Source organism: Kazachstania africana, chromosome 2, assembly GCF_000304475.1.
Source record: "Kazachstania africana CBS 2517 chromosome 2, complete genome".
Taxonomy (NCBI): Eukaryota; Fungi; Ascomycota; class Saccharomycetes; order Saccharomycetales; family Saccharomycetaceae; genus Kazachstania; species Kazachstania africana.
The window spans coordinates 1163733-1189673 of NC_018941.1; the positions used below are offsets into that span (position 1 = coordinate 1163733).

At 35.8% G+C, this 25941-nt stretch overlaps 12 protein-coding genes across 12 annotated transcripts; 4 read left to right on the plus strand and 8 right to left on the minus strand.

Annotated features, from left to right (window-relative positions):
- Nucleotides 1-122: 122 nt before the first annotated feature.
- HPR1 (Hpr1p) lies at nucleotides 123-2324 on the plus strand (the record flags this gene model as incomplete). The annotated part of the gene is made up of 1 exon (XM_003955947.1): nucleotides 123-2324. The coding sequence occupies one exon, from the start codon at nucleotides 123-125 to the stop codon at nucleotides 2322-2324; it is 2202 nt and encodes a 733-aa protein (XP_003955996.1).
- Nucleotides 2325-2641: 317 nt separating this feature from the next.
- KAFR0B05660 (uncharacterized protein) lies at nucleotides 2642-4783 on the minus strand (the record flags this gene model as incomplete). The annotated part of the gene is made up of 1 exon (XM_003955948.1): nucleotides 2642-4783. The coding sequence occupies one exon, from the start codon at nucleotides 4781-4783 to the stop codon at nucleotides 2642-2644; it is 2142 nt and encodes a 713-aa protein (XP_003955997.1).
- Nucleotides 4784-5684: 901 nt separating this feature from the next.
- On the minus strand, nucleotides 5685-5962 carry RUB1 (NEDD8 family protein RUB1; the record flags this gene model as incomplete). Its single annotated transcript, XM_003955949.1, has 2 exons — nucleotides 5685-5709; nucleotides 5814-5962. The coding sequence occupies 2 exons, from the start codon at nucleotides 5960-5962 to the stop codon at nucleotides 5685-5687; spliced, it is 174 nt and encodes a 57-aa protein (XP_003955998.1).
- A 201-nt stretch (nucleotides 5963-6163) lies between these two features.
- On the plus strand, nucleotides 6164-6832 carry MTQ2 (S-adenosylmethionine-dependent methyltransferase; the record flags this gene model as incomplete). The annotated part of the gene is made up of 1 exon (XM_003955950.1): nucleotides 6164-6832. The coding sequence occupies one exon, from the start codon at nucleotides 6164-6166 to the stop codon at nucleotides 6830-6832; it is 669 nt and encodes a 222-aa protein (XP_003955999.1).
- Nucleotides 6833-6907: 75 nt separating this feature from the next.
- DOP1 (Dop1p) lies at nucleotides 6908-11986 on the minus strand (the record flags this gene model as incomplete). The annotated part of the gene is made up of 1 exon (XM_003955951.1): nucleotides 6908-11986. The coding sequence occupies one exon, from the start codon at nucleotides 11984-11986 to the stop codon at nucleotides 6908-6910; it is 5079 nt and encodes a 1692-aa protein (XP_003956000.1).
- Nucleotides 11987-12287: 301 nt separating this feature from the next.
- On the minus strand, nucleotides 12288-13406 carry PEX7 (Pex7p; the record flags this gene model as incomplete). The annotated part of the gene is made up of 1 exon (XM_003955952.1): nucleotides 12288-13406. One exon carries the CDS (start codon nucleotides 13404-13406, stop codon nucleotides 12288-12290), a length of 1119 nt encoding a protein of 372 aa, XP_003956001.1.
- Nucleotides 13407-13861: 455 nt separating this feature from the next.
- Nucleotides 13862-15589, minus strand: MKC7 (aspartyl protease; the record flags this gene model as incomplete). Its single annotated transcript, XM_003955953.1, has 1 exon — nucleotides 13862-15589. One exon carries the CDS (start codon nucleotides 15587-15589, stop codon nucleotides 13862-13864), a length of 1728 nt encoding a protein of 575 aa, XP_003956002.1.
- A 1092-nt stretch (nucleotides 15590-16681) lies between these two features.
- Nucleotides 16682-18136, plus strand: TAF12 (Taf12p; the record flags this gene model as incomplete). The annotated part of the gene is made up of 1 exon (XM_003955954.1): nucleotides 16682-18136. One exon carries the CDS (start codon nucleotides 16682-16684, stop codon nucleotides 18134-18136), a length of 1455 nt encoding a protein of 484 aa, XP_003956003.1.
- A 252-nt stretch (nucleotides 18137-18388) lies between these two features.
- Nucleotides 18389-19507, minus strand: KAFR0B05730 (uncharacterized protein; the record flags this gene model as incomplete). The annotated part of the gene is made up of 1 exon (XM_003955955.1): nucleotides 18389-19507. One exon carries the CDS (start codon nucleotides 19505-19507, stop codon nucleotides 18389-18391), a length of 1119 nt encoding a protein of 372 aa, XP_003956004.1.
- Nucleotides 19508-20649: 1142 nt separating this feature from the next.
- SWI5 (DNA-binding transcription factor SWI5) lies at nucleotides 20650-22509 on the minus strand (the record flags this gene model as incomplete). The annotated part of the gene is made up of 1 exon (XM_003955956.1): nucleotides 20650-22509. One exon carries the CDS (start codon nucleotides 22507-22509, stop codon nucleotides 20650-20652), a length of 1860 nt encoding a protein of 619 aa, XP_003956005.1.
- Nucleotides 22510-23320: 811 nt separating this feature from the next.
- On the plus strand, nucleotides 23321-24496 carry EKI1 (bifunctional choline kinase/ethanolamine kinase EKI1; the record flags this gene model as incomplete). The annotated part of the gene is made up of 1 exon (XM_003955957.1): nucleotides 23321-24496. One exon carries the CDS (start codon nucleotides 23321-23323, stop codon nucleotides 24494-24496), a length of 1176 nt encoding a protein of 391 aa, XP_003956006.1.
- A 114-nt stretch (nucleotides 24497-24610) lies between these two features.
- KGD2 (dihydrolipoyl transsuccinylase) lies at nucleotides 24611-25936 on the minus strand (the record flags this gene model as incomplete). The annotated part of the gene is made up of 1 exon (XM_003955958.1): nucleotides 24611-25936. The coding sequence occupies one exon, from the start codon at nucleotides 25934-25936 to the stop codon at nucleotides 24611-24613; it is 1326 nt and encodes a 441-aa protein (XP_003956007.1).
- Between the last annotated feature and the right edge of the window lie 5 nt (nucleotides 25937-25941).

A 25941-nucleotide genomic window follows, 5' to 3' on the forward strand; every position in this document is an offset into this window, starting at 1 on the left:
TTTTCCAATTAATACGAAATTCTCGAAAATGAAAAAAATATATACATATTATTGAAACTAGCATTCACTTTCAATGACAGAGTCAGAAAGATAAGAGGGTGAGCCCAAAATCAATTCAAATTATGTCTAGGATAGAAGCTGCAGTTTTGGAAGTCTCACAACAATTACTTCCCAAGTTTACCCAGTTGGGAAACAGAGTCCAATCTTTGATAAATGTGCCTTTGGAAAAAGACACTTTTGATGAAAAGGACCTGACTTTTCAGTGGACATCATTGATCGATAACGATATTTCATCTGAGAACTTTGATTCTACAGTCGATTTGATCTGTAAGAAAATTATTCAGGACAGTTTGGTATTTTCATTCGATGAAGCTAGCAATGAAAGCGAATCATATAGAATCAAAACTAATCTATGTGCAGTTGTTTTAGATTTTATCTTTCACTCTAGAGCAAATAGGAAAAACCAATCCAATTGGGGTACATCATTTTTCGATATTTTTGCCACAGTTATAGAACTGCTGAGTCTGCCTCAGGGTATACTGGCATTCTGGCCATATGCGGAATCCCGTATTAATTGGTTCAAAATGTCAAATACGGATGAAAGTACTTATTCAGGAATCTCGACTTTAGTGAGCTATAAAAACCCTCTTTCTGAGAAGCTTCGCCATTGGAATTCTGTATTGGAAATATTGGAAAATAATTCCAAAATAAACAGTCCAGAACACTTTGAGGTTAAATATAAACTACAAAAGTTTCTCTCAGACTTATTACCCTTACACGAAGAATCCAATTTCAATAGATCATCATCTATTTCTCGTAAACAACTACCGGATAGTCCTTGGAACAAGGCTCGATCCAATACTAGGCCTACAAGTAACCATGAAATTTTTACCGATGATTATCTGTATGCTATTGAAAAATTCATAACAGATCCAATTGAATTCTCTTTCAGATCATTCACAACAATCAGGAATGTCAACGAAACTTTAAATCCTCTAATTGATGCCATATTAGAACACGAGGAAGACTTTTATAAAATAGGTAAGCACAATACAAAAACAGTGGCAAACCTGAATTCAAAGCTTAACGATAACTACGAGGCCGATTTTCAGGTTGCAAATGTATCAGAACCATCCTATATGTCTCAATCTAGAGTAATTCAAGAAAAGAAGAAGGAAGTGTGGGGTGAAATAACAGCATTCTTTCAACAAAAAAGGTCAATCCCAAGACCCACTATAATAGATCTAGCTGTCGGAAACGCAGAATCTCTCTACAAGCAAATAGTTCATACAGAAAACGATATTTACAGAAAAGAGATAATTCTGCAAATATGTTTTGTGGCGGCTTTTATTGAAAAGCTGATAAATTCAGAAGAAATAGAGAATTTTTTCAAGACTTGCTATCAAAAGGATAATAACAAAAATTCACTGCGTTTCGATGAAATTGATGAGACCAATAAAACAAAAATACTTTCTACATGCAAACATTTATGTGAAAACAGAATACTGAACTTTTATGCTACGAGGGATCCTACCTTCCATAGTATCATAAAAAAGTTACTAGAAAGTGATGATAGGTTTTTACTTGCAAAAATTGATGGCTTCAAGTCGTTTGCTGCATTCAAATTTGCGGAAGAAGATCACAATGTACCTGAAATCGATAAAAGCTTCAAGAAATTTGGATTCATAAAGCTTGGAAATAAGCAGATCAATAATGTATGGAAAATTAATTCTGGTTTAGAGACAATATCTGAGCCAAGCACCAACCCTGGAGCTTTATACGAAAGACTCAGGTCAAATTGGGAAATGAAAGAGCCCACTTCAGAAGAGGAAAAAGATAGGATTGTAAGAGAATGGCAAACATTACGTTCTTTAAGGTCCCAATTTCTCTTTGAGTTCAAAAAGTTCAATGAAGTAACGGGTACAAAGGGATTCTTTGATGACTCTGCAACTGAAACATCGATGGCGGAGAAGGAAAAGACTAGAAAGCTCTTACATGCCATGCTACATGAAGAACATGAGGCAAATTTAAGAAAAGCAAGAGAATATATAAAGGAAAGAGAACAAAATAAAAAGAGACGAAATGAAGAAATGGAAAATAGTAATGATATACAAGAAGCAGTCGGCGCAAAAAAAATGAAAAGTGAGAAAGACCTCGCATTTGAGGGGGGACAAGAAAGTGCCATTAGTGGAGAAGAGATCGCAGAAAGTGGTGTTCTAGAAGTCTCTTCCACAGAGCAAACTTTTGATGATATGACTGAAGATAAGCAACAGGAAGAGCTGTCTTCAAGAGAAGGTTCTGTTGCTCAAAGTGAACAATTGTAACACTAGATATTTCATGCAGTAAGGGTATATAGATACTTTTAGAAACTAAGACCGCATTTTTTTCTGAAGATGCCAAAGAAGCTAAGGCTCTACTCGAGGACCTACATAACTTTTTAATTTTAGTTCGATATCAGTATGCAGTAGGATTGTGCAAATCAGGATATATTTCATTATTTTGTGCATACAAGATAAAGAGGTGTCATACTGTTATTTAAATATTATTTATGCAATTTTTATATATCAGTATATATATAGAGACCATTTCCAAAAAATATGGCAATGAAACGTTTCATTCAATAGTAATTTGAGTGAGATGTTTAGGATAGTAGTACTACAGCTATATTGCACTGAGTACCAACTTCACTAACAACTTTTAAATGGTGGCCCTTAGAAGACAGGATTTCCTCTAGTTCTGTATTCAAATGCATATTATTACCATTCTGCATTTGTATTCCCTTTAAGTCGACGATAATTTGAAAATTTTCAATTCTAACGTCAGGAAATTTAAGAGCATATGGAAATTTAAGAGCGTCAAGTATTCTGCTCGATATCTGCAGTAGGAGCTCATCAGATGTCCGATAAGGAACACTTTTTTCCACATTCACACTTATTTGAAGTAATTTCATTGTTTTTATTATGTTGGATTCCAAAAGAATTGTGGAGGATTCCAAAGTTAATATGTCCGTCGTTAATACACTTGGACAGCTCTCTGTAAGTTCAAACGAAAGTATATCATCAATGAAGTCATCTTGAGAAATGTAGGTATTTCCAGAAAATAAGGACACCGATCCAACAGAAGATTTCCTTCTTGTCTGAAACATTGACATTTGAGGTTCAAGTGTTATAGTGCTATTCCTTCTTGCTGTTTCGCTAGATAATCCCGCCAAACTATTTCTTCTAAATTCCGAAGGAGAAACAGCATAATTGCAAGATGTGTAAGTAGGCACATCTGCAAAAATATTATTTAAAGGCGGTGTAGTAATTCTTGGGTGCGTTATGCTTGATCTTCTTGAGATGGAGTTTTCTGTTTGATGCTCGGTCATGAATAAAGACAACTGCTTCATATGTGGAATATGAAGGATGACACTTTTATCTTGTGGACTCATTGAGTAACTAGAAAGTTGTTGACCTTTAGATATCACAGATTCTTGTAATTTATCTTCATTTACTGTAAGCTTCAAGATAGAATTTGAGGTTAAATTTGGTAAAACAACTTTCTCTAAAAATATGCAGTCATTTAATGAAGAAAGATTGACAGTAACATTGATATCCGAAGAGATAAATCCTTCTTCCAGAATATCCGAAATAAAGGTACCAATACTTGAGATATTCCCTAGAGTTATATTGATTTCTTTCAATTGGAATGGGCATTCCTTTAACCATCTAATTTGCTCGGCGTCATATAAGCTTACTTTAACTTTCTCAATCAGGGCACCACAAGATTGCAAGTCCATCCAAGATATTTTTGCCAAACCACAATCAATATATTTCAAAGAAGAGAAATTACAATTATTAAATGTTACCAATTGTGAGGTCCAGTTAGTGGAAGATAATTTTAAAAATTCAATTCTGGGAAAATTCAAACCAATGAAATGGGGATCTCTTGAGCGCAGACTAGGGGTGATGTTAAGTTTGGTACTTACCATGGAACCATCCAATATTGGATATCTGACGCCTGAATTAAATTCCGTAAATGAGATTGAATTGCATCGAGGTATTCTGTAAATACCAGAATCATTTAATTGAGGAAATTTAATTGTTCCTATCATTTCCAACTCCGGACAGTTATAAAGGAAATCATAAAGGTCTATATCTGTTGACCTGTAAATAACATGTTTGAGCTTCCTAAGGTTATTAGCTATTAAACTATGCCTACTGTCCTGTACATCTAGTGAATTCAAAGTAGTTACTCCGTATAAATATGTAGTTTCAAAGAGAGTGTCAATATCGTACAATTGTTCATCATTTGAGCTGAAAATGTTACCGAAAATATGCAGTTCAGATAGTTTCAAATATGACAATCGTTTTTGAAGTTCTCTAAAATAGAGTTTACTCAAAAAATTTGTTGAATTGTGATAAAATACACAAATATTTGTGCCTTTATTACAAGACCAACCGAGGCTCCCGATTATTGTTGCCAATGGATCACTATAACTCCTGTCAGACTGGATGACAACAAGTAAATTATTGTACCTTTTCACAATTTGCGTCATTCCCTCGGTATTAGGGAGATCTGTGTTAATTAGTGTATGGTTCTGAGGAGTCAGTAGGAAGTGATATCCAAAATAATCCTCCCTGGGAGCAGAAGGATAATTTGAATCACGTACTATAATTATTCCGACATCATCACTGATAGTTCCTCTGAAATAGCTTGAAACTTGTGCCCAGGCAATTAAAGTTTTAAAACTATCAATGTTCTCATTCACGATGATATTTAGTAGTTCTATGGGTAAAATCATGTTTGTTATATTATATATTGCATTCACTTGAGATACAAACAGTAAATTGACGTGCTTAAGAGTGTAAAAACCAACTTACTGTATGATTTATATATAATATATATCTGTAGGCACAAATTTCTACAAAAAAATGAATATCGGTCTTCCTAATACATCATAATTGAATTAGTCATTGTAACATCTGGATTGACATATCTTCACACAAAGTTACACGAAAATAGCGGGTACAGTTACTGAAAATGAGGATTATCCGAATCCCACACCTCAATGTCTCTTCCAGATACAGCCGCTCCTCCCACCACCAAAAAATTCGTATTAGTTAAAACAATAGAAATTTGGAAATCCAAAGGAGCCGCATCAATTGGCCTTTCCCCTTTGAATATTCAATGGAATTTTTCCGAATGATGAATAAAATGCTACCAGTTTATGTTACACGCGGCGCTCGCACTTTTCTGCTCTAAAAGTTTTTACTGAAAAAACAAAAAGAAAAAATGCCAAGAAAAAAAGGGAATTGCGGAACTTTTCGTTTGCCGGTTCCACGGAGAAAGATTTTAGGAATTCTTGTCTTCTAATATGCGACCAAGACAGGGTTCGAATGGGCGCAAATCTTGCGCTCTAAGAGTACTTATCTTCAATTGATCTTCTACGTGAGAAATATACATACCTCCAAACTGAGAGCAGCTTGTTACAGTAATATTTTTTAAAGGTTAAATGTGATATATAAATAACTGGTAACAGTGTTTTATTCAATATAAGATGCATAACACAAGGAAGCTACCGTGTAGACCATTCCATTCTTGCAAGCATTGAAAAGAATAAAATGGATAATCACTCTACTAATGACCGCCTCTGAGCGTCAAAACTAGATGCAATTGCATACCATCCGTTAAATTCGCAGATATTACAGTTTGTTCGTCATTTCTATACTAATGTGCGGTTTTGTAGCAGCGCACACATATACGTTTGATGTTAGTAAATCAATTTCTCCACAACTTTACCAAACACAATGAAACATCGTTAGTATACATACATTTGCTTTCCTTGAAATATCAGCCTTTGTTGAGAAGGTGGAATACCTTCTTTTTCTTCTAAAAGCTCTTTGATATGATAAATACGATCGTTCTCGTCCAACTCGACAGCTATTTCTTTCCCCGTTAACGTTTTCACTTTTATAAACATTCTTGTTATTCCAATTAACCACTCTCTAGCACCAAAACTTCTATTAATACTTACTCTTGTATTAAACTCTATAAAAGCTGTCTTATGTTTCGTAGTACTAAAATATGGGAATATTAGAAAAATGAATTTTTTTTTTTTCTGATGAAGTAGATAAATCTGAGATGAGCAAAATAACTAGGATAAATACCCCATAGACATCATATGCTGCCCACTCCTTACGTCAAATGTGACTATTCCAAGGTCTATGAACCCTCAGAAGATAGCTTTCTCCTACTGGACGCTCTAGAAGAGGACAAGCAATATCTACAACAAAAATTTCAAAATCAATTAGCTGTGGTATGTGAATTGGGACCTGGATCAGGCATTGTTACGACTTTCTTAATGCAAAATGAAATTCCTATCAAGAATTCTTTGTACTTTGCAGTTGACATCAATCCATGGGCATTAGAGACTACCTTAGATACAGCGAAGAGAAATAGTTGTGAAAAATATTTTATGGATCCAGTACGATCAAGTCTCTGTTCTTCATTTAGAAATAATGAAATTGATCTTTTAGTATTCAATCCACCTTATGTCCCTGCTGAAGAAGTACCTTTGATACCGAAATCAAAGGAATATATCGACGAATGGCTCGATTTAGCCTTGTTAGGCGGCAAAGATGGAATGGATGTCACTCAAATTGTTCTAGATAATTTGAATCAGACACTTTCTACCAAAGGCATAGCTTATATATTGTTCTGTGCAAGAAATAAACCAGAGGAAGTTGTAAAACTGATGAAAAAGAAATATAACTGGGATAGTAAACTCATTGTCCACAGAAAAGCTGGTTGGGAAGTTTTGAGCGTTTATAGATTTTATAAAGATATCTAGAAAAGAATTTAATTTCTAATACTTAGTGAGAGGATATTATACAGAACACTAAAATACTTTTTATGTAAGTGATTACTAATGGAATAGATCTCCCATAACATCTGCTTCACTGGCTTCTGCCTTTGGCATTTTCATAGCGTAATTAACCTCATACCTGGTATAGCTCAAAGAATGAAAGAAATTCCTTAATTGACTATGTTTTTGGATGCTATGAACACCAGTCAGCATGGGGCTTCCCTCTTCAACTGAATTCGTCATTTCAAAATCATCCGCTCTACCCATGGCATAATCCTTGACCTCTGATATTTTATCAACCAACGCCATATATGCTCCGTTTTTATAAATACAATTGATAGTGTCAATAATAAATAACCATTCATTTGTTGCACTAAAACCTTCTCTTTGTAGTGCCAACAATAGATCCAACGTCTTACATAATTGCAAAATAACCATGGGCTCAATTTCCTCTTGGAGTTGTAAAAATTCATAAAACTCTTGCAAGTTTGTCTGCAAACAGTAGGAAATCATAGACCAGTATTCATTGAAGTGTGATTCGGAAAACTTCAAAAACATTACTCTTAGCAAGACCCAGCATTTTTCCTTTAATTTAAACTCATTTGACACTAAATACTGACAAACGCATGAAATCAATGACTGGAATTCCAACAGATACGTGTCCACTGGAGCCACCAACAGTAAATAAGAAATCCTAGATAAATTTTGACATTTGGTTCCAATTTCAGTGTCATTCCATGAGCTGAAAGTTATCAGCACAGGGGTCATACCCATTCGTTTTGAACCGGTAACAAGAAGCAAATCATTTAAAAGTTTTGATTTATTTTCGGGATATTGCGACCATTCAAAAATTATCTTATTCCATATGGCATTATTACCGAGTATTGGCAGCTGTTTGTCATCATTAAAGATGTCAGAAATCAAACTTTTCCACACTTTGACTTTAGCACCAACGGTGGAAATATTCTCTGCTAGTTTTAAAACGTAAGGTGGAATGTTATCAGATTTATTCTTAATTCTTGGTACGAGACAATGAGTAACAATGCTCGACAGTACAGCATTATACCTATCACCACCAATTTCCTCATGCACAATATATTGAACTTTTGGCACGAATTTCTCGAGGATTGAAAAAGCCTCTAATTCCTCCGTTTCTTCATCTAACAGTTCTGCTGCTATATTTGGCACATATCTTGCGAATAAATCTGCGAAGTCCCGCCTAATCCTTTTTTGTTCACCAAATTGTGATTTATCCAATTTTAATGCTATAATTCCTACAAGCTCTAGGACTTGTAAATGTATTCTATTGTACATAGAATAGTTCGCAACAATCTCCTTGAAAAACGTCAAAAAATCTTCAAAGAAATCCTCTACTGCAGCATTCTCCAAGGAATTTGCATAACTGATAACAAAATTCATAATAGTTTCTCCTCTCAACTTGTTAATCAAAGATGGTTCTATTCTGTTTGTCCTCAAGTGAGATCCCTTATTACCTGCTAAATTTATGGAAAATTTTGAAGTTGTATTTTTATTATATCTCATAACCACACCATAAAAGAAATATGGTAACGATACGGCTGGCTTATTACCATCTAGTACATGTACAAGAGCAATCATGTCATTTGATTGGAGATTGACTAGGTTTTCTAGAATTTCCAATGGCTCCAGCATGAATAGTTTTTCTAGTAATACTTTAGATTTGAACTTAAACTTAAATGAATTATAGTTTACTTGCTCTCCATTGGCGCCCAAGTCTGTTGAGCCAGCAATACTATGTGCCCATGACCAAATTTCGAAACAGCAAATTGCCACTTGCCTAATTGATTGTAGTACGACATCACGCTCACCCTGTATTCTTGTAGAAACATCTGAAGCATCTGAAGAGAAAACATTTGATACGACAGATTGTATAAAGTCCGTCCTGGCACCTGAACCGCTAAAGTAACCTTCTCTTTCTTCAACTGAAAGATATCCGTGTGATACTTGCAGTAATTCCTCCAACCCTTCTAATAAAAGTGATATTGATTGATAATATCCTCCATGCTCCTTTTCTAAAAGCAAGAGCCGTTGAACACATTGGACGCTGGATGCTGATAAAGGTAATATAACTCTAAATATAGAACCTTCAAAATACGCTATACTCTCTGATAAAAGTTTGACATATGATGTTATAACCAATGAACTTGTCATCGTAGAAACACTGGTAACCATATAGTCTATGTATTTCAGGTGTGTCGAATTATCATCAAATATATCAAGCTTGATGTTATTTTCATGCGACAATCTCAAAACTTTAGAGACTATGTCAAGTAATGAAACAGCAATAAGCTCATAAGGTACTTCTCCTTTTCTCAAATACTTGGAGGACATTTCAAGTAAAAATATGACTATATCTTTGAAATTGGACTCAGTACCATCTAGTAGAGAATCTAATAGAATTAATGCACTTCTCATACTTTTCGCATTTTTGTTATTCTTTAGCTTCAAAAACTTCAGGATTATTACGAGAACCAAGTTTTTATAGGTAGATACATCCTCATTCTCCCATTTTCCCAAAGAATTTAAGGATGTAAGTTCGGAACTAAAGTTTTTAACAATTATGGATGAATTAATTTTTAGGACATTAGTAATTAATTGAAGTCTATAAGTAAACATTTCTAAATCATCTAAATCGGATATAACATCATTTTCCAAAAAGTTGAAGTCCAACAGCCCCTCCGCTAGCATCTGAAAAAGGCGAGATGAAGAACCAGAATGTACTGATGCTAGTACCCATTTAGAAACGCTTAAATAATGCGGATTTTGTTTATCGAAAAGTTCATCAAGTACAATTTCCAGCGGTTGCCTTATCAACGATCTATAAGACTCAAGTTCATTCCAAAGTAAGTCTAGAATCAATATCCTTTGTAAAACATCTGTCTCTTTCACGAAAGCAGAGGCCAAAGCACCTTGTATGTATTTGGAAGGAAGCATTCTTTCTAACGATTTCAAAGATTTGATGGCTACCAGTTGATTTTTTGGGGAAACCATGCATAAACATAAGGATTTCATGAGTACATTGAGAAGCTTCATGGAATCTAGGAAAGGCAGTCTATTTGCCAGATAATGGCTATAGATATCTATGACTCCCCACAAGGAGGAACCCCTTCCCTCTTTTGAGTTGACATAGTCAAGCAATGATTGAAACAACTCATTAACCGACCAACTGGATTGTTTAACATCATTTGTACCTGCAGACTCTGGAATTTTTTCAAAAATTTCAACGAAAAGACTTGCTGACTCGTTTATAGTAGATTTATTCCTCAAGTCTTGCAAAACCAGATCTTGTATACTCATCGCGATCAAAAATGTTGCGTCTTCAGTAGAGAATGGCAATTCTAATTCTGTCGATGCTTCTAATTCCTGGGAGTTGCTGAAATCGGACACCTTTCTGTAATAATTCTGTATTTTTGCCAATATATCTTGATGTGTGGGCCTATTTTGAACATCCATAGTAGATGTATCCAATGGTAAGAAAGATCGCTCCGGTATATATCCGAGAAGTTGTTTAAATATATCATAGCGCTGTTTCTTTGAGGAAACATCCGTAGATTCATTTACTGAATTATAGGATAATAATGTCAACAATACCAGGGGTAGATGGCGAACAATGATTTCCTCATCATTCTCAACATTAAAGCATTTAAGAACGTAGCTCAGTAAGTGCAAGTCCTTGTTGGTAACAACGTACTGGATTATTTTACCCCAAATAATATTTGTTTCCACAGCATCGAAAAAGGTGTTAGCGGCTTGGATAACTTGCTGCTTGTCCGCAAATTGTTTAGAGGCATTTAGCATTGGAATAAACATTGTAGGTATCACTAAAGAGCCAATTTCCCATCTATCCATGAATGCTAAACATATTCTAAAAGTTGTAACCAAGGAAGCTTCATCTGTTATCATATCTTTCAGGCCTGAAATCAACGAACTTAGACCATACATAGTGAAGTACTCGCTGCCACCCAGACTTTCCTTGGAACTTGTTTCAGCTGTAGTTGCTGTATTATTTTCAGAATTACTCCTAGAAGTTGAGACAATGGAGGGTCCCAAAAGCCAGTTCCATACTCTTCTGTTCAGTGACATATCTTTGCTCAATGTAGTTCTACAACACCATAAAATAAGGAGCTTTCTATCATTTTCAGTGACTAAATTTTGTAATACGGGGGAATTGAGGTGAAATCTTTGGATTAACAAATCTAATATTCCCCTTTTAAGAAGAAGATCATTTTCATCATCTAAACAACGTATCAGGCAACGTATTAATAACCCCGGTTCTGGTGAAACCACACTTTTCGCTTCAGGAAGGACCACAGAAAGGGCAACTGCTTGTTTATTTTTCTTCTCTTGAATTGTATCGCTCTCTTCATTCTTTCCTGATTCTTGAAACGATTTGCTTTGCTGCGAGACCAAATGAGGGACTGCATTCAACGATGGGAAATTTCTGGTGAGCCATACAAGCCCACCTAGTCTACGATCCTTACTGCTTGCAACCACTATGAAACATGTCTGCCAAAACAGAGAATCATCTCCAAGATTTGTTTTTAAAGTTTCAATCAATTTCAAATTTAGTGATAAAAATTCACTACTTTCATCATCAATTCCAGGCAATAAGGATGCGAGCAAAGGTCTTACTAGCATTTTCAATGTTTCAGAAGGAACCTGAACTAGATATGTGTCATATAATTCAATCAGGCGTGATTTTACTGACATAGATGCATATGACATTAGAGGTAATATACCGGGTATCCAAATATTGCATTCTGCAGCTAATGTCTCAATACCAATATTCTGAAAAATGTAGGTATATACTTCCAAAGTTTTTTGATGAACACCTGAAGGTAAATTAGGAGAGAGAGAGGAGGTCAGCCTCCTACTGACTTGATATGGTGATGGAACAAAGTATTTGACGTTCTGGAATTTTGGTGACCATGATTGTAAGGCCTTCAATAATGAGCCTAGGGAAGCAATATAGTCCGCCCATTCTGTTACTGAATCGAAACGTTCTAAAGCACGCTGAACATTAGTATTAAATTTCTTTTGTTTTGAATCCAATTGCTTACTTGTGGAGTCAATTGCAAATGGTTTTAACGGCAAAGACATCTGTTCTCCTTTACCCCCTTTGCGATTTAGTATATCTGTTCTGTAATGAACTGTTTTAAACGATTCTATTAAGAACAGAATTTGTGCTTAAGTTCTGAAAGTAAACCGATTTTCACAGTTATCACGATCTTAATTACGTTTCGCCTTGTAGGCGCGACATGAACGAGACGGAATGCCATAATCAACGAAAATAACCATTCTGCTATGGACAGCTGCGTCTTGAGACAGATTCAACTTGAAGGAAATCTGGGCCTATTTTTGTATCAGATTGATATGACTTAATGTGATAATACTATATAACCTATTTACGGAATGCGTTCCAAACGAACACGTTACCATCCCAGGCGGTAGATGCAATAAATCCAGGTTGACCCCATAAACTCCAGTCTGCGCCGAAGACGAACTCTGAATGTTGATTAAACCTTGTTATACAACCTCTTCTGAAATCTGTGCTATTGGTTTTACCCGTTGGTGCTTTTCCATTGGAACTCAGATCTTGCCACACACAGCATGTCATATCATATGAAGTAGACAACAGTGTAGTTGAGCTATGAGGTGACCATGAAACCTTCCTTACTGCCAATTCGTGCCCTTTCTTGATTTCGTTGACGCACATTATTGAATTGTCTCTCTGAGTGCCTGCCTGAAATTGCTTGCTGAGCATTCTCAAATCCCAAATCCTTATTGTATTATCGACACCACCAGTTGCTACTATATTTGGCCTATATTTATTGAAGTCACAGGTTAAAGCTTCCAATCCCGAGTGAGAGAAGAAATTTTGTTGGTTATTGGATGTTGAAGGCTGCCTTAAATCAAAGAGCGTGGTATATGAGTTACCCGCGCAGCATATCACTAGGTTCGGATCATGTGGTGAGAACTGTGCCTGATATATACAATTTTTGTTCTTTGAAATGGCCGTATGGGCTTTTTGGTTGGAAATTGGTATATCTACCTGATCGAAATTTTTCATTACTTTTAAAGGATGTGGGACCAATGTAAGTAAACTTGCCTTCCTCAAAGGAGACCATATCTTTACAGTACCATCCCATGAACTACTGGTGAATGTATTCTTAGTAATGAGATTCCAAGAACAACTAAAAACTTCTCTCTCATGTTCATTGAAAATCTCAATGGGATAGTCTTTTAATGTAGTATCAAAAAGACGTAAAGACCCGTCTCCTTGAGCCACTAAAACTTGATTTTCATGCAATTCATTCCACGCTACGTCGAACAGACAGTCCTGTGTAAGGAAAGAGTTGGTTTCGTGAATTTGGCCTTTCGAATCTATCTCTAATAGATATACTTTACCATTACCCACTAATCCGAAATTTGCCCCCGTAGCCACTGCTAGTTTGTTATCAAAAAATGGGGAGTACTGTACACCATATCCACTAAATCCTTTCATATGGTAGCCTAACATTCTTTCGATATGGTGATATCAAGTGGGAGGTTATTAAATTAAGGGGAAATAATTATATATTTGTATTTGGACGTCGGAAACTTAGCTTTTTCTTTTAGACTAGTTACAGAGAGAAACAATATCTAGCACTAAAAATTTGAATTGTTTATAATTAAGAACTTAATCTATGAAGTGAGCAATGCTCGAAATATGTGATAGCCATGAGAGCTCCACCTTTACAGCTCGCCGCCTTCCTGCAAAAATCTTGCAATTAATATCTGAATCATCCTATGTGGTGAATGGGTTTTAGATCAGCGTTTTGAGTTGAAGTACACTGTCACAGCTCCATTGATTAGTTAAAATAATATCATGCATATCTATTGATATATCTAGTAGGTAGCTATTATACAGTTAAACAATTTTATTAAAAAAAAGTGGGTAAAAAGCATTGTCACAAAGGGAAACTGTGAGAACTCTCATAGTAAATAAGATAGGACAAATGTGATGGATGCCATTAGTAAGTACGATGCATAGCTTATTCCAGAACCAGCATTGCTCTTTCTAGAGCTCGAATCGGTAGTGGAGTGGCCTGAAGAAGTTTTCGATGATGATGATTTTGTTGTAGTTACAGAATTAGTTGCTGTGGAATTTGAGGCCACAGTGAAAATGTCACCACCTGAAGTGATCGATCCGGTTGATGACCAACTGTTAGAGTAAGAGGCAGCCTTAACGGCACTTGGTACTGTAGAACTTATGACTTCAATATCTTCGTCTTCAGAATCATAATTAGCTTGAGCCATAGAGATTTCATAGTTTTCTAAATCGTAAACCACGTAAGCATTAGTTAAGAAATAATCACCAAGGATGATACTTTCATCGTCTTGAGCAGCCATGGCCAGGATACATTCGCTTCCACTTACACGGATTAGAAAATCGGATAAAGGAACAGTGATGTGAAATCCACCAAAATCGAAGACAAATTCGGTATCATCACTGGAGGAGACACAGCTCATCGCATAGAAACCTAACTCATCGGAATAAGAAGCACCCAATTGGTCTGCTACCAATTCTAATAACGTTTCTGGGAAATAAACAATAGTAGTACCAGAATCAAGTAAAGCTGGAATTTTCATTGTTGCAATAGTGGTATTTGAATCTGATGTGGAGATACCTAAACCATACATTGTCACGTCAAATTCTAGAGGGTTTTTATAGCCCTCTGAAGCATAGACGTTTACTATTGGTAATGTGTATAGAGAACCAGAATATTTACTGTGATCCACAGCGCCAAAGAGTAAATTACCTGTGGTATCACTCTTTTCGTTTAAAAATAATGAATATGCAATAGTATCTATAACACCAGAACTTTTCAAAAGCATTGGTAGATTTTCATAAATGTATGATTCAGAAGAACTGGTACCAGAGTAAGTTGTTTCCAAACCGGACAGCCCAATACCAAGAACACCAACGGTGGAATTAGTATAGTTAGCGACGGCAAAAGATACGCCGGAAACGTCTACATCGGAGATGGAGAGAACATCCTGGCCCCATACACCTTCTGCTACGGAGGAATCGCCGTAACTAATGAAGAAGCTTGTATGATTTGAAGACCAAGTGGACGAATCGTTTGTATTGAATGTACCATATTCACTACAGTCAAAATCTCCGCTAGAAGAAGATGAAGATGGGAAAGAAGTTTCGAATGAACCAGATGTGGCAGTTGATCCACCTAGCCATCCGAATGGATCTAATCCGTCCAAGTTATTACCATTTTCTGTTATTGTTGCTTCTTCAGTGACAACGATGGTTTCAGCTCTTTTCTTTTTGAATGCATAAGAATCGTCATCATCGTCGCTCGAATCAGTAGAGCATAGAGGGTTATCTGAACCGGTGACCCATAGGTCAGAGGAACCTGTATCTACCAAAACTGTCACATTTTGACTGGGAGTACCGATAGCTAATTCTACCGAGTAGAAGCTAGCTTGATTAGTTAAATTAAAGATTGCATATTCGGCTCTCTTCTGCAAAGAATCTTTCGAAGATTTATCAAAGCTCTCACCTACGTATTTGTCGAAACCTAGTTTTAAATATTTGTTTTTATTGAAATCTGACGGTTGTTTTGAATCCTTAGCAACGATAGAGGCGTCGGTTAATGCCGTTATTAAAGATGTACTGAGTATTAATTTTGAATTTAGCAACTTCATCGCGTCGACAGTTGTTGTTACGAATGGATGAACTCCTCTAGCTACTGGATATTTGGTCTGATATATATATATATATATGATGAAATCTACGAAGCGAGTTTTCTTTTTTTTCTAAATTTAATTTTTCTTCGATCTTTCATTTTCGCTCTCGAGGGTTTCTTCGCGTATTTCCCACTTACCAAGCCACTAACTATACCGGACAAAGTAAGTGGACGTCATTGTTAATCGTCCGAGCAAGCTCCACCAATAATGAATGGGTCCAATCCCCATGGGACGATAGCTTCGGCCGAAACACTATGACTGTGCCACCACATTTCAATAACTTGCCAAGAGGTAGTCAAGATAAATCATCATTCCTTTTCGGAGTGGCGTAGACGTCACTCAGAGGGTCACTTAATTACTCAATAAGATCTTCTCCATGGGTCTCTCCTCCTCAATGCCTCATTTCTTATTGTTTCAAGCATCAAACGCGTAAAGAAAACGTAAGAACTTCTGATGAGAGCCGGTCCGTCCCGCATCTTCAAACCGCCTCTTGCATTCATTTTTTTCTCCGTTCTCTTAGTTGATAAGGGTGTCGCAAAGAGCGATATGAGTCCTCAGGGTCTTCTTTGCATTTCCATGCCTGGAGCCGCCTTCTTCTGGCAACCCAATAGATGGATTAGATACTTGGATACCCTTTGGCATTTCAAGTAGTATGGGGTATCATGCTCTTTGTTCCAAGCCAGCTGGATGGTGCTGTCCAGAAATGTAATCAGTGATGGGGGGTATACCCATCCGTACATCGTTTCAATTTTAAAAGCAGTGTGTATTCGAGGTACACAATGGACCGTCGTCACGCTTTTCAGGGCAAAACCAACTATCAAGTTTTAATACAGCTTGTACAATTTTTTTTTTTTTTTTTGTAAAAACATATTTACCCGGATCTAAATCTTGAGCTCTAGGAATTGTCACTGAAGGACGAAGAAAAAAAAAACACTCACACATATGAAAGATTGCATTCGATGTAGAATAATAAGGTTGCTTGATAAGAGATTAACGGCCCAAAAAGCTTTTGTTATAAAAGACAAATACCACTTAATAGATACTTCCATAATGTCGTCGTCAAATGCTGGCCAGAGTAACGTACCTCCTAGTGATCCTTCCGCTAATAGAGGAATAACTTTACAGAAACAACTAATGGAATTGAGTGCAAGATTCAAATCATTGGTTCAAGAAGCCAAGAAAGTGGGTGAAACCACTCCTGAAGGTAAAGAATTAATCATGCAAGCATCGAAATTGAAAGCTCTCTATGACAATTACAATAAACAAAAACAGGAAGCCATGGCTCAAGCTCAGGCAAGAAATAATAATGCCAATACTGCTAATGTTAATTCATCTAGTAGCGCTAATAGTACTGAAGCAAATACATCTGGGAGAAGCGGTAGTAGTGCACAATTCGCAACTCTTATCAGACAAGCACTTACACCTGAACAGAATCAGCAATACGATAAACTGGTACAAAATTTCCAAACTCGTGCAAATAATATCAAAGATAAACATACTTTCTTGAAACAAAATATTGATAGGTTAGTTCAAGAAATAGAAAAACAAACTGATGCAGCTGCCAAGAAACAGTTGGATGAAAAGAGAATAGAATTAATGACAAATTTAAAAGCAATTAGTGTAGAATACACTAATTTACAACAACAATATAATAATGGTAAAAAAGCGTTTTATATTGAATGTGCAAAAAAAAATCCAGATTTACAAAGATTACTACAAAAATCAACACAAAGAGTTCAACAGCAAGCGGCTTCACCCAATGCTCAACAGCAACCACCCGTTAAGACAGAAGCGCAACCACAACCACAACCACAACAACAGGCAACACCATCTCAAAGTTCCTCGAACGCTAATTTAGCAGCCAGTAAACCTCGCTCTCAATCTCAAATTACTAATGTTAATGCTGCAGCATCAAACTCATCATCATCTAATAAATCTGTGATTTTTAAACAGTCAGACCCTGCGGTACCAATATCTGAAAGTATAAGTTCAAAGACTCCTATTCCTGTTCCATACAGAGTCAATAGACCCACCATTTCTGGGGGTTCAGCAATGAATGCCGCTGCGCTGAATACCCCTATAATGACTAAATTACCTCCATATGAATTAGATACTGAAAGAGTAATGTCCAAAAGAAAACTGAGAGAATTGGTTAAAACTATTGGGATTGATGAAGGTGATGGTGAAACTGTAATTGATGGAGATGTTGAAGAATTATTGCTAGACTTGGCCGATGATTTCGTCACAAATGTAACATCATTTGCGTGCAAATTAGCTAAACACAGAAAGTCAGATAATTTGGAAACAAAGGATATACAGTTACATCTTGAAAGAAATTGGAATATCAGAATACCGGGGTATTCTGCTGACGAAATTAGAAGTACTAGGAAATGGAATCCAACACAATCTTACAATCAAAAATTACAAAGCATTAACATTGATAAAAATGGTACGAATATAAAGGGTACTGGCACATCTGGTACAGGTAAAAATGCATCAAAGTAGGACCATAGATCAAAATGAAACTGATTTTATTCTAGACTCAATGAATTTTTTATAGTATCTAATATCAAGTTAATGTATTATTTATTACATTTTCCATGATTCAGTGGTTTTAAGAATAAATTCCTTCGATTAGGATTTTGATTATATACATATAAATTAAAGAAAGATATAAATTTGTAATAATAATTCCATAACAACGTTTTGGAAACAGTATTTATGAAACGATAGTTGGTATACTTTTGTGTAGCGGTTTCAAGCCCATTTTCCCAACAATGCCATTATCCCAGCACCTGTTGCCATGCACAAATAAGCAAGTAACATTCTTTTCAAACCGTCTTTTTGTTTAAATGTACTTGAATATAAAAATTCATGTGCCATCAATTCAACGAGACCAGTATAAATAAGGATCCCAGCTGAAAATGCATCGAAGACACCATTGACAATCAAGGCTTTTCTGGATTCAGGTAAGAAACTGTGTCTCACACCGATTCCAATAGCTGTAGAGATTGGTGTGGTGATGGAATAGCCTAAGGCCATAATCCATGGTGTAAGTTTTTTGGACTTTGGCCAGTTTGTTTCAGCTAATCTAGTTCCTAAACCTAAACCTTCGAACATTTGATGGAAGATAAGGACAACGAACAAAGTTTTGAATTCTTCACCAGCAACAGCCAAAGATAAACCAATGAAAACAGAATGGAATACAATACCAAATTCTAAAATTGATACTGCAAAAATTTGATTAGCGTAGTTTTCCTTGTCAGAACTTTCTGCAGGCGTTCCCAATTGAGAAGGATCTTGATGAACTGCATCGTGCGAATAGTGGTCTCTGCCCGGAATAAAGGAATTACCTGATGTAGGACCAGCATCTCTTATGAATGAACCAGATTCAATGTCTCTGTGATTAGAAATACGTGTCTCTGTATTTTTGTCCGAGTCAACGTCACTCAATTTGCTGTCATCATTACCGCTTGGGAAATGGGAGTGATCCTCATTACCATATGCTCGCAGTATAAAGTAATGACTACAAATTTCACTAAAAAATAAGAAGAAAAGCGACATTAAACAGATACCAAAAGCCCATGGATAATCAGCAAAAGTGCCCCCGAGACAATCATTAGTTAAAGCATCAGATGCTGGTTCTAAAAGATGAATGAAAGCAGTGGCAACAATCACACCAGAACCGAAAAATTTTGCAATAAAAAAGCACCAATTAGGCAACTTAATAAATGAATACTTGGAGGATAATAACGGAAAGAAGGCACCCAACGCGGATGAGATTAGAATCATGAATACAGCTAAGATTCTTAAATTATCGCTACCATTATAATCATTACTTGTTTGACAAGTATCTCTTGGAATTAGTTCAGACATTAGTAGTATTCGCGGATGTAAATCTCGTTCGATGTTTTGACTTTGAACATTGGACAGAACAATTATTCATAATTGATGAAGATGAAGTACCGTTTAAATATCATTATTCGAAGAGCATGAGTAGGTGAATCAGGGACCAAACCTTAATATTGACAACTCATGATAACCTTTGAAGTGGTAATGACCTGATCACTGTGTTCAGAGCTATGTTGTTTGATGACAGTCCAGTGCCTTTTGAAAGGAAGATAGATAATGTAGGCATCTCTGACGCGCGACTGAATATAACGCCGCCGATGAGCATTCAAGAAAATTTCGTAACCTTGACAGTATTTTTTCGATAAATGCGCCTTACATAGTATAACCCTGGAGGTAGATATAAAATATATCTACAGGTAAAGCACGGCCAAATAGACTCAATATGGTCCAACGCCAGCAATTTATTATACTGGCCACCCTACCTTTGTGGGTTGCAATTATGCATAGGGCGAATAATTGTGCCTTGATGTGGTTCCTCAAAATCTGCACCTGCCTTAACAATTTTTAATACTTGGAGAGCTTTTCATGTACAGTTTGTACTGAAATTTCATGGCGGTAGAAAGTCAAGACATTGCTTGTTTGTTTTACCAAGAGGCCGCTCTTTATTGTTGCTCTGGAAAAATTACTGTAGCAGCTGTTCGAAAATAAATGATGAAGATGCACGCTAAGTAACCGTCTCATGGTAAATATTGGAAGCTTATTCAATTTTCAGGTCCTAGAAGCTAGCTTATCCTATTTGCCTCCCACGTTTTCTTGCTGAAGATGTTTTAGATCGAAATTTGGAAAACATCCCAGAATCGATTAAAGGTGAAGAGAACTGCATAAAATTAAGCTTACAAAGTTTTTAAGGCGACACATCGTGTTGATCTTGAAAAAAAAAGATTAGATTTATAGCTATTTTAAAGTGTGCATCTTTCAATTTTAAAAAGAAGACATAATATTATTAATTTTTTCTTTGCCTGTTGTCACCTCTACTAAACATAATGGAGTACAGAAGTAGTGGGCTATAAGAAATGCCGGGGTAAAAAAAAATACCTGGTGAAGATATTAATCATATATTGAAAGTAATATTATTTAAACGAATTGTCTTATCTAGTTATAAAATCTTACAAATTTAACTGAGATTTTTGTCCTTGAAAATGGGTATCCATCGGCCTAAATATGTTATTGTAGCTCAAAATTTTCTCCTTCTTAGTAGGGCTTTCATCGGGATCACCAGATCCACTGCTATTAGCACTACACTCGTTCTTCCTTGGTCTTCCTCTCTTTCTTGGTGACCTTTTGATAACTATATTGTCATACTTTTTGCCGCCTATACATATCATTCTACAACGATGGACAATTAATGCGTCCTCTCGGTTGAATTTCTTGCCACATGGGCAAGCATAGTTTTTCTCAAAATGTGACTTCTTATGTCTTACAAGATCATGATTTCTAACAAAAGCCTTGTCACAGCCAGGGAAATCACATGGATATGGCCTATCCTCTAAATGTGTTTGGATGTGCGACCTTATATTATATCTTCTTTTGAACGTCTTACCACAGTTTTCAAAAAGACACTCAAAGTTTTTATCGGGTAGTTCTTTAACGTACTTATCGATCGATCCTCTTGGTAAAGTAGTTGGTTTTCTTGTAATCTTCATTGGAGACACTGGATCGATTTCTCTTACTTGTGAACAAGATTGATGTGAATCCTCTTCTACCTTAAATCGTGTTCTTATTATAGGAGATGAGGGGATTGAATCCAAATTAGTAGTTTCATTTTCATTAATTGGCAGAAAAGCAGGATATGATGGCGAAGGAATTGATGAAGACGATAACTTTTTTGCTGGTGGATGTAGTTGTGGTGTAGTGAAGCTAACATTACTGAAAATGTTATTTGAAAACAAGGGCTTTGATTTAATTGGAGTCCCATCGAAACTGTTGATTTTGGAATGTGGTGACAAGAATGTAGAAGATGGATGTTGATTTGAGATGCTTGAACGATTCGATAGTTTTGTTACATCAGGACACAACATTGGATTCGTTGAAATTACGGGCGACGTGTTCAGATTGCTGAAATCATCCATTTGAAGGGGAGACTCTTCAACTGCCGCCTCTAGTTGGGGTTGCAGTAAATTGAAGTCGTCGTTACTTTGAAATATACTCTTGACTTTGACAGGTGATGAGAGCGACGAAGATGATGAAGGAAGATTAGATATTGAAAAATTGTTCTCCACTGTCTTTATATCCCAATTAGGCTCTTTTCTTGCCCTTACTATGGGCCTGCGAGTCATTCTGGTTGGAGAACCGTTAAAAGTAGTTTGTGATATTGAAAAAGCTCCCAAAGGCCTGCCTTTTTTCTTTTTCTGTGAATTTGTATTGAATTCAGTTGCCAAGTCCTTTAATTTCTTTGAGGGAGTACTATTCAATCTTGAAGAAGCAGTAATATCTCCTAAAGTAAATCTTTTATTAGAACCTGAAGGATTATCAGTTCCCTGCATTTGATTTTGCAATTGCCACTGTTGTTCTTGAGTTTGCCTCAACTGCTCTTCCAACTGGAGATTCAATTCTTCTTGTTTCTTCAAGGCTTCGTCTAACTTTTTCTGCTTTACGAGCAAAGAAACGTTCAGCTTCATTGTGCCTAGGCCATTGCTGTCTGATATATCTACTTGATTACCATCAAATAGTATCTCCCCCCATGAAGAAGAATTGTTATCATTATTTTCGGAATTTTGACTTGAATTTTGAGAAATATTGAAATTGTTATCAGTATAGAAAAAATTTTCGAAATCATCGCTGTTATTTTTGATATTGTCATTGTTGATGTAACTGCCATTACTATTATTTACTGTTTTTATAGGTATATCTACGTTTGCGGTGTTGTGCATTGTTTCTGCCAATTCATTAATAAAATCTTCATTGAGATCGAACTCAAATATATCAGAGGGCCACGACCCTGAAGATAAAGTTGTCTTGGTGTCCATTTACCTGGGTTGCTAGCTGCTGATGGAATTGAATGATAGCTAAATAGATTAAATCAATTTTTTTCTGTTTTTTTTGTTGTGATTGGAAATTAGATTGCCAGATTGCCAGGATGTAATTGAGAGGGGCCTTATGAATTCAGTGTATATATATACTGAAATTATAATACGAAGAAAGGAGCAACGATTTTCAAAAATCGTAGATTCGAGTTTAAAAGTCCATCTTTTCCAATGTTTTTTCTTTTACTCCTTCTGTGCCTAACTAAATTTCTCTTGATGTTTATATGTTTACTAATTTCCTTATTCGGCTACGTAATTAAACACCGAAACGAAGCAGTATTTCCTAAAACGGAATAAGCATGAGCACAGAGCAAGTTGATCAGTTTTTTAAGCCAAAAGTGAGTGAAATCTCACATTTCTGTAACAACGGCTGTTATACTGCTACATTTAAGGCTAATCGTGGCATTCTACGTTGATTTAATAACCATGTTAGTATTTGTTTCATCAAACAGGCACTCGACAAACAGCTCACGTGATGTATTTTTACGTTTTTTTCATTTTTTTTTTTTGGTGACGACGCGAAGCCGAGAGATGGCCACAATTTTTTTTTGAGTTAATGGCTTTTCGTTTATTGCAACCTGCGAAAACACGGCTTTAGTACGTTAAGTTTTCAAAAGAATGGTCCATCTTGGATCTGAAATATATATATATATATATGTATGTATATATGTATATACAAAGTATACTGTGATACCTAATTTTCTAATTCTGCAAGGTTTGTGGAGTACTCTATAGGCGTCGAAGTAAGGTACAAATGAAAGATCTGGTCGTATATGTCCCACCTGATTCACCGGAATTGCTGGTACCATATCTTACCACTATTGAGGCTCCAAGATATGCTGTGAAGAAGATTAGTGGTGCTTTGACTAACGTCATTTACAAATTAACAATTATAGACACTAATGAAACGTATTTAATTAGAATATACGGGACTAAAGATGATTCTCTTGTCGATAGATCAGTTGAACTGGACAATATCAGACGAATACCAGATAATCTAAACGTTATAAAAATACTCTATTTTTTCCAAAATGGTAGGATTGAACTGTTTTTAGATGATTTTAGAGCCATACTGAGTGAAGAAATGAGACGTAACGACTATTTTGAGTTGATAGCTCAACAATTCCGTGATTTGCATTCAAGTGTTCAATTATATGAGAGTGAAATCAAAGGTCTTGGTTTCGTCTGGACAAAGATTCTCAGTTGGATTGAAATCATTGATTCTATGATCGATTGTAATAAAACTAACCTTCAAATTGTTAATAGCAGTCTACTGTGTAAAGATTGGAACTCTTTCAAAGCTGTGGTATTGGACTATAAAGACTGGTTATTAGAACATGATTCTGAAAGTTTTGAGAATTTTGTATTTTGCCATAACGATACTCAACAAGGTAATATTATGATAAATCCCAAGCGCAAAGATGTTGTATTTATAGATTTCGAGTATGGAGGTGCAAATGCCCTATCGTTTGATATATCAAATTTTTTCACTGAATGTATGCACAATTATAATCTAATAGAATCTTACGATTGTAAAAGTGAATTCTATCCAACAAAGGACCAAATCATGCTGTTTTTAAAAAAATATCTGCATGAAGATGTTAAAGAAAAGAATATACACAAACTTTACAACTCTGTGATCAGGTGGAGAGCCACTGCACAATTATTTTGGTCTATTTGGGCTGTTATTCAAAGTGATAAATTATCGAAAGAATTGGAAATGGAAGAATCTGATGATGATGCAATTACACTATCATCAACTTCAGAGACTTTAAACTATAATGATGATTATTTCAACTACTTGAGTTTTTGTAAAAGCAAAATTTCATATTTTTGGGGCGATTTGATAAAATTCAATATTGTAAATGAAAGTGCTTGTCAGTTACCACAAATTAGATTCTTAGGAACTGAATTATTTGAAACAAACTAAGAAAAGAAAAAAAAATCATTGCGATAATAATAAATAAGTAAGTCAGATTATAATAACTAATGAAAACACATATATGCGTAGTTTTCATCCTATATATTTTATTTCTCTCACTTTTCAGAATAATAGCATTTTCCTTGGATCTTCAACTAATTCTTTCACCGTTTTTAAAAACGTAACAGCTTCTCTCCCATCCAATATTCTATGATCGTAGGTCAAAGCCAAATACATCATAGGCCTAGACACAATCTGTCCATTGACAGTAACTGGTCTTTCTTTAATGCCATGTAACCCTAACACAGCAGCTTGAGGCATGTTAATGATCGGCGTTCCATAAAGTGAACCAAAGATACCACCGTTTGAAATTGTAAAAGTACCACCAGTCATATCTTCTAAAGTTAATTTATTATCTCTTGCCTTGTGGCTCAATTTTAAAATTTCGTTTTCAATATCTAGGACAGATAAAGATTCACAATTACGTACTACTGGTGTAACTAAACCTTTTGGAGTAGCAACAGCAACTGAAATATCCATGTAGTCACGATAAACCATCTGATCATCTTCAATCATAGCATTGATAGCAGGTATATTTTTGGAAGCTAATACACATGCTTTAGAAAAAAGACCCATGAAACCAAACTTAATACCCATATTTTTAATAATCTCATCCTTGTATAATTTTCTCATTTCTAAAATCGATGACATATCAACTTCATTGAATGTCGTCAAAGATGCTGCTGTATTTTGAGACTCTTTCAACCTTTCAGCTATTCTCAACCTCATTCTATTCATTTTTACTCTATGTTCATTACGAGAAAATGAGGTGAAGGAGGCATCATCGTTCTTAGTCGATGTGGCGGAAGGCTTAGTCTCTTTCTTTGGGGTTGGCTCAGGTGCCGCAGCGGATGGTTTATTTTCTTTCTTTGGCGATGATTTAGCAACTTGATCCTTTTCCTCTGATTTTAGAGGTTCTGGTTGAGATTTAGTTTCAGTAGATGTCGTTTGTTCCTTCGATGTTTCTCCCGGTTCTATTTGCGCCAATTCATCACCTACAGTCACAGTATCATCAGGATTGAAGTTTAACTTTTTTATAGTACCAGAAATCGGCGCATTTACCTCGATATCAATTTTATCTGTTTCTATCGTTGCCAATAAATCATCTTCATTTATGAAATCACCCACACTCTTTGTATATTCCTTAAGGGAACCTTCCGTTAGTGATTCTGCCATAGGTGGAACTTCTACCGACTTTAATGTCGAATTATAGCGGTAAAAACCCTTGAAAGATACATTACTATTCACTGGAGGATTCCTATTGCGAGTATCATTCCAGAGTGTAAATCTTTGAGCAGATGGAACCAGAAGGGACCTCGTTACTAGGGACCTTCTTGCTGAGCTTCTTAGTACAGTGACCACAGACTTCTTAGCAGCCCTTGATAACATCTTAA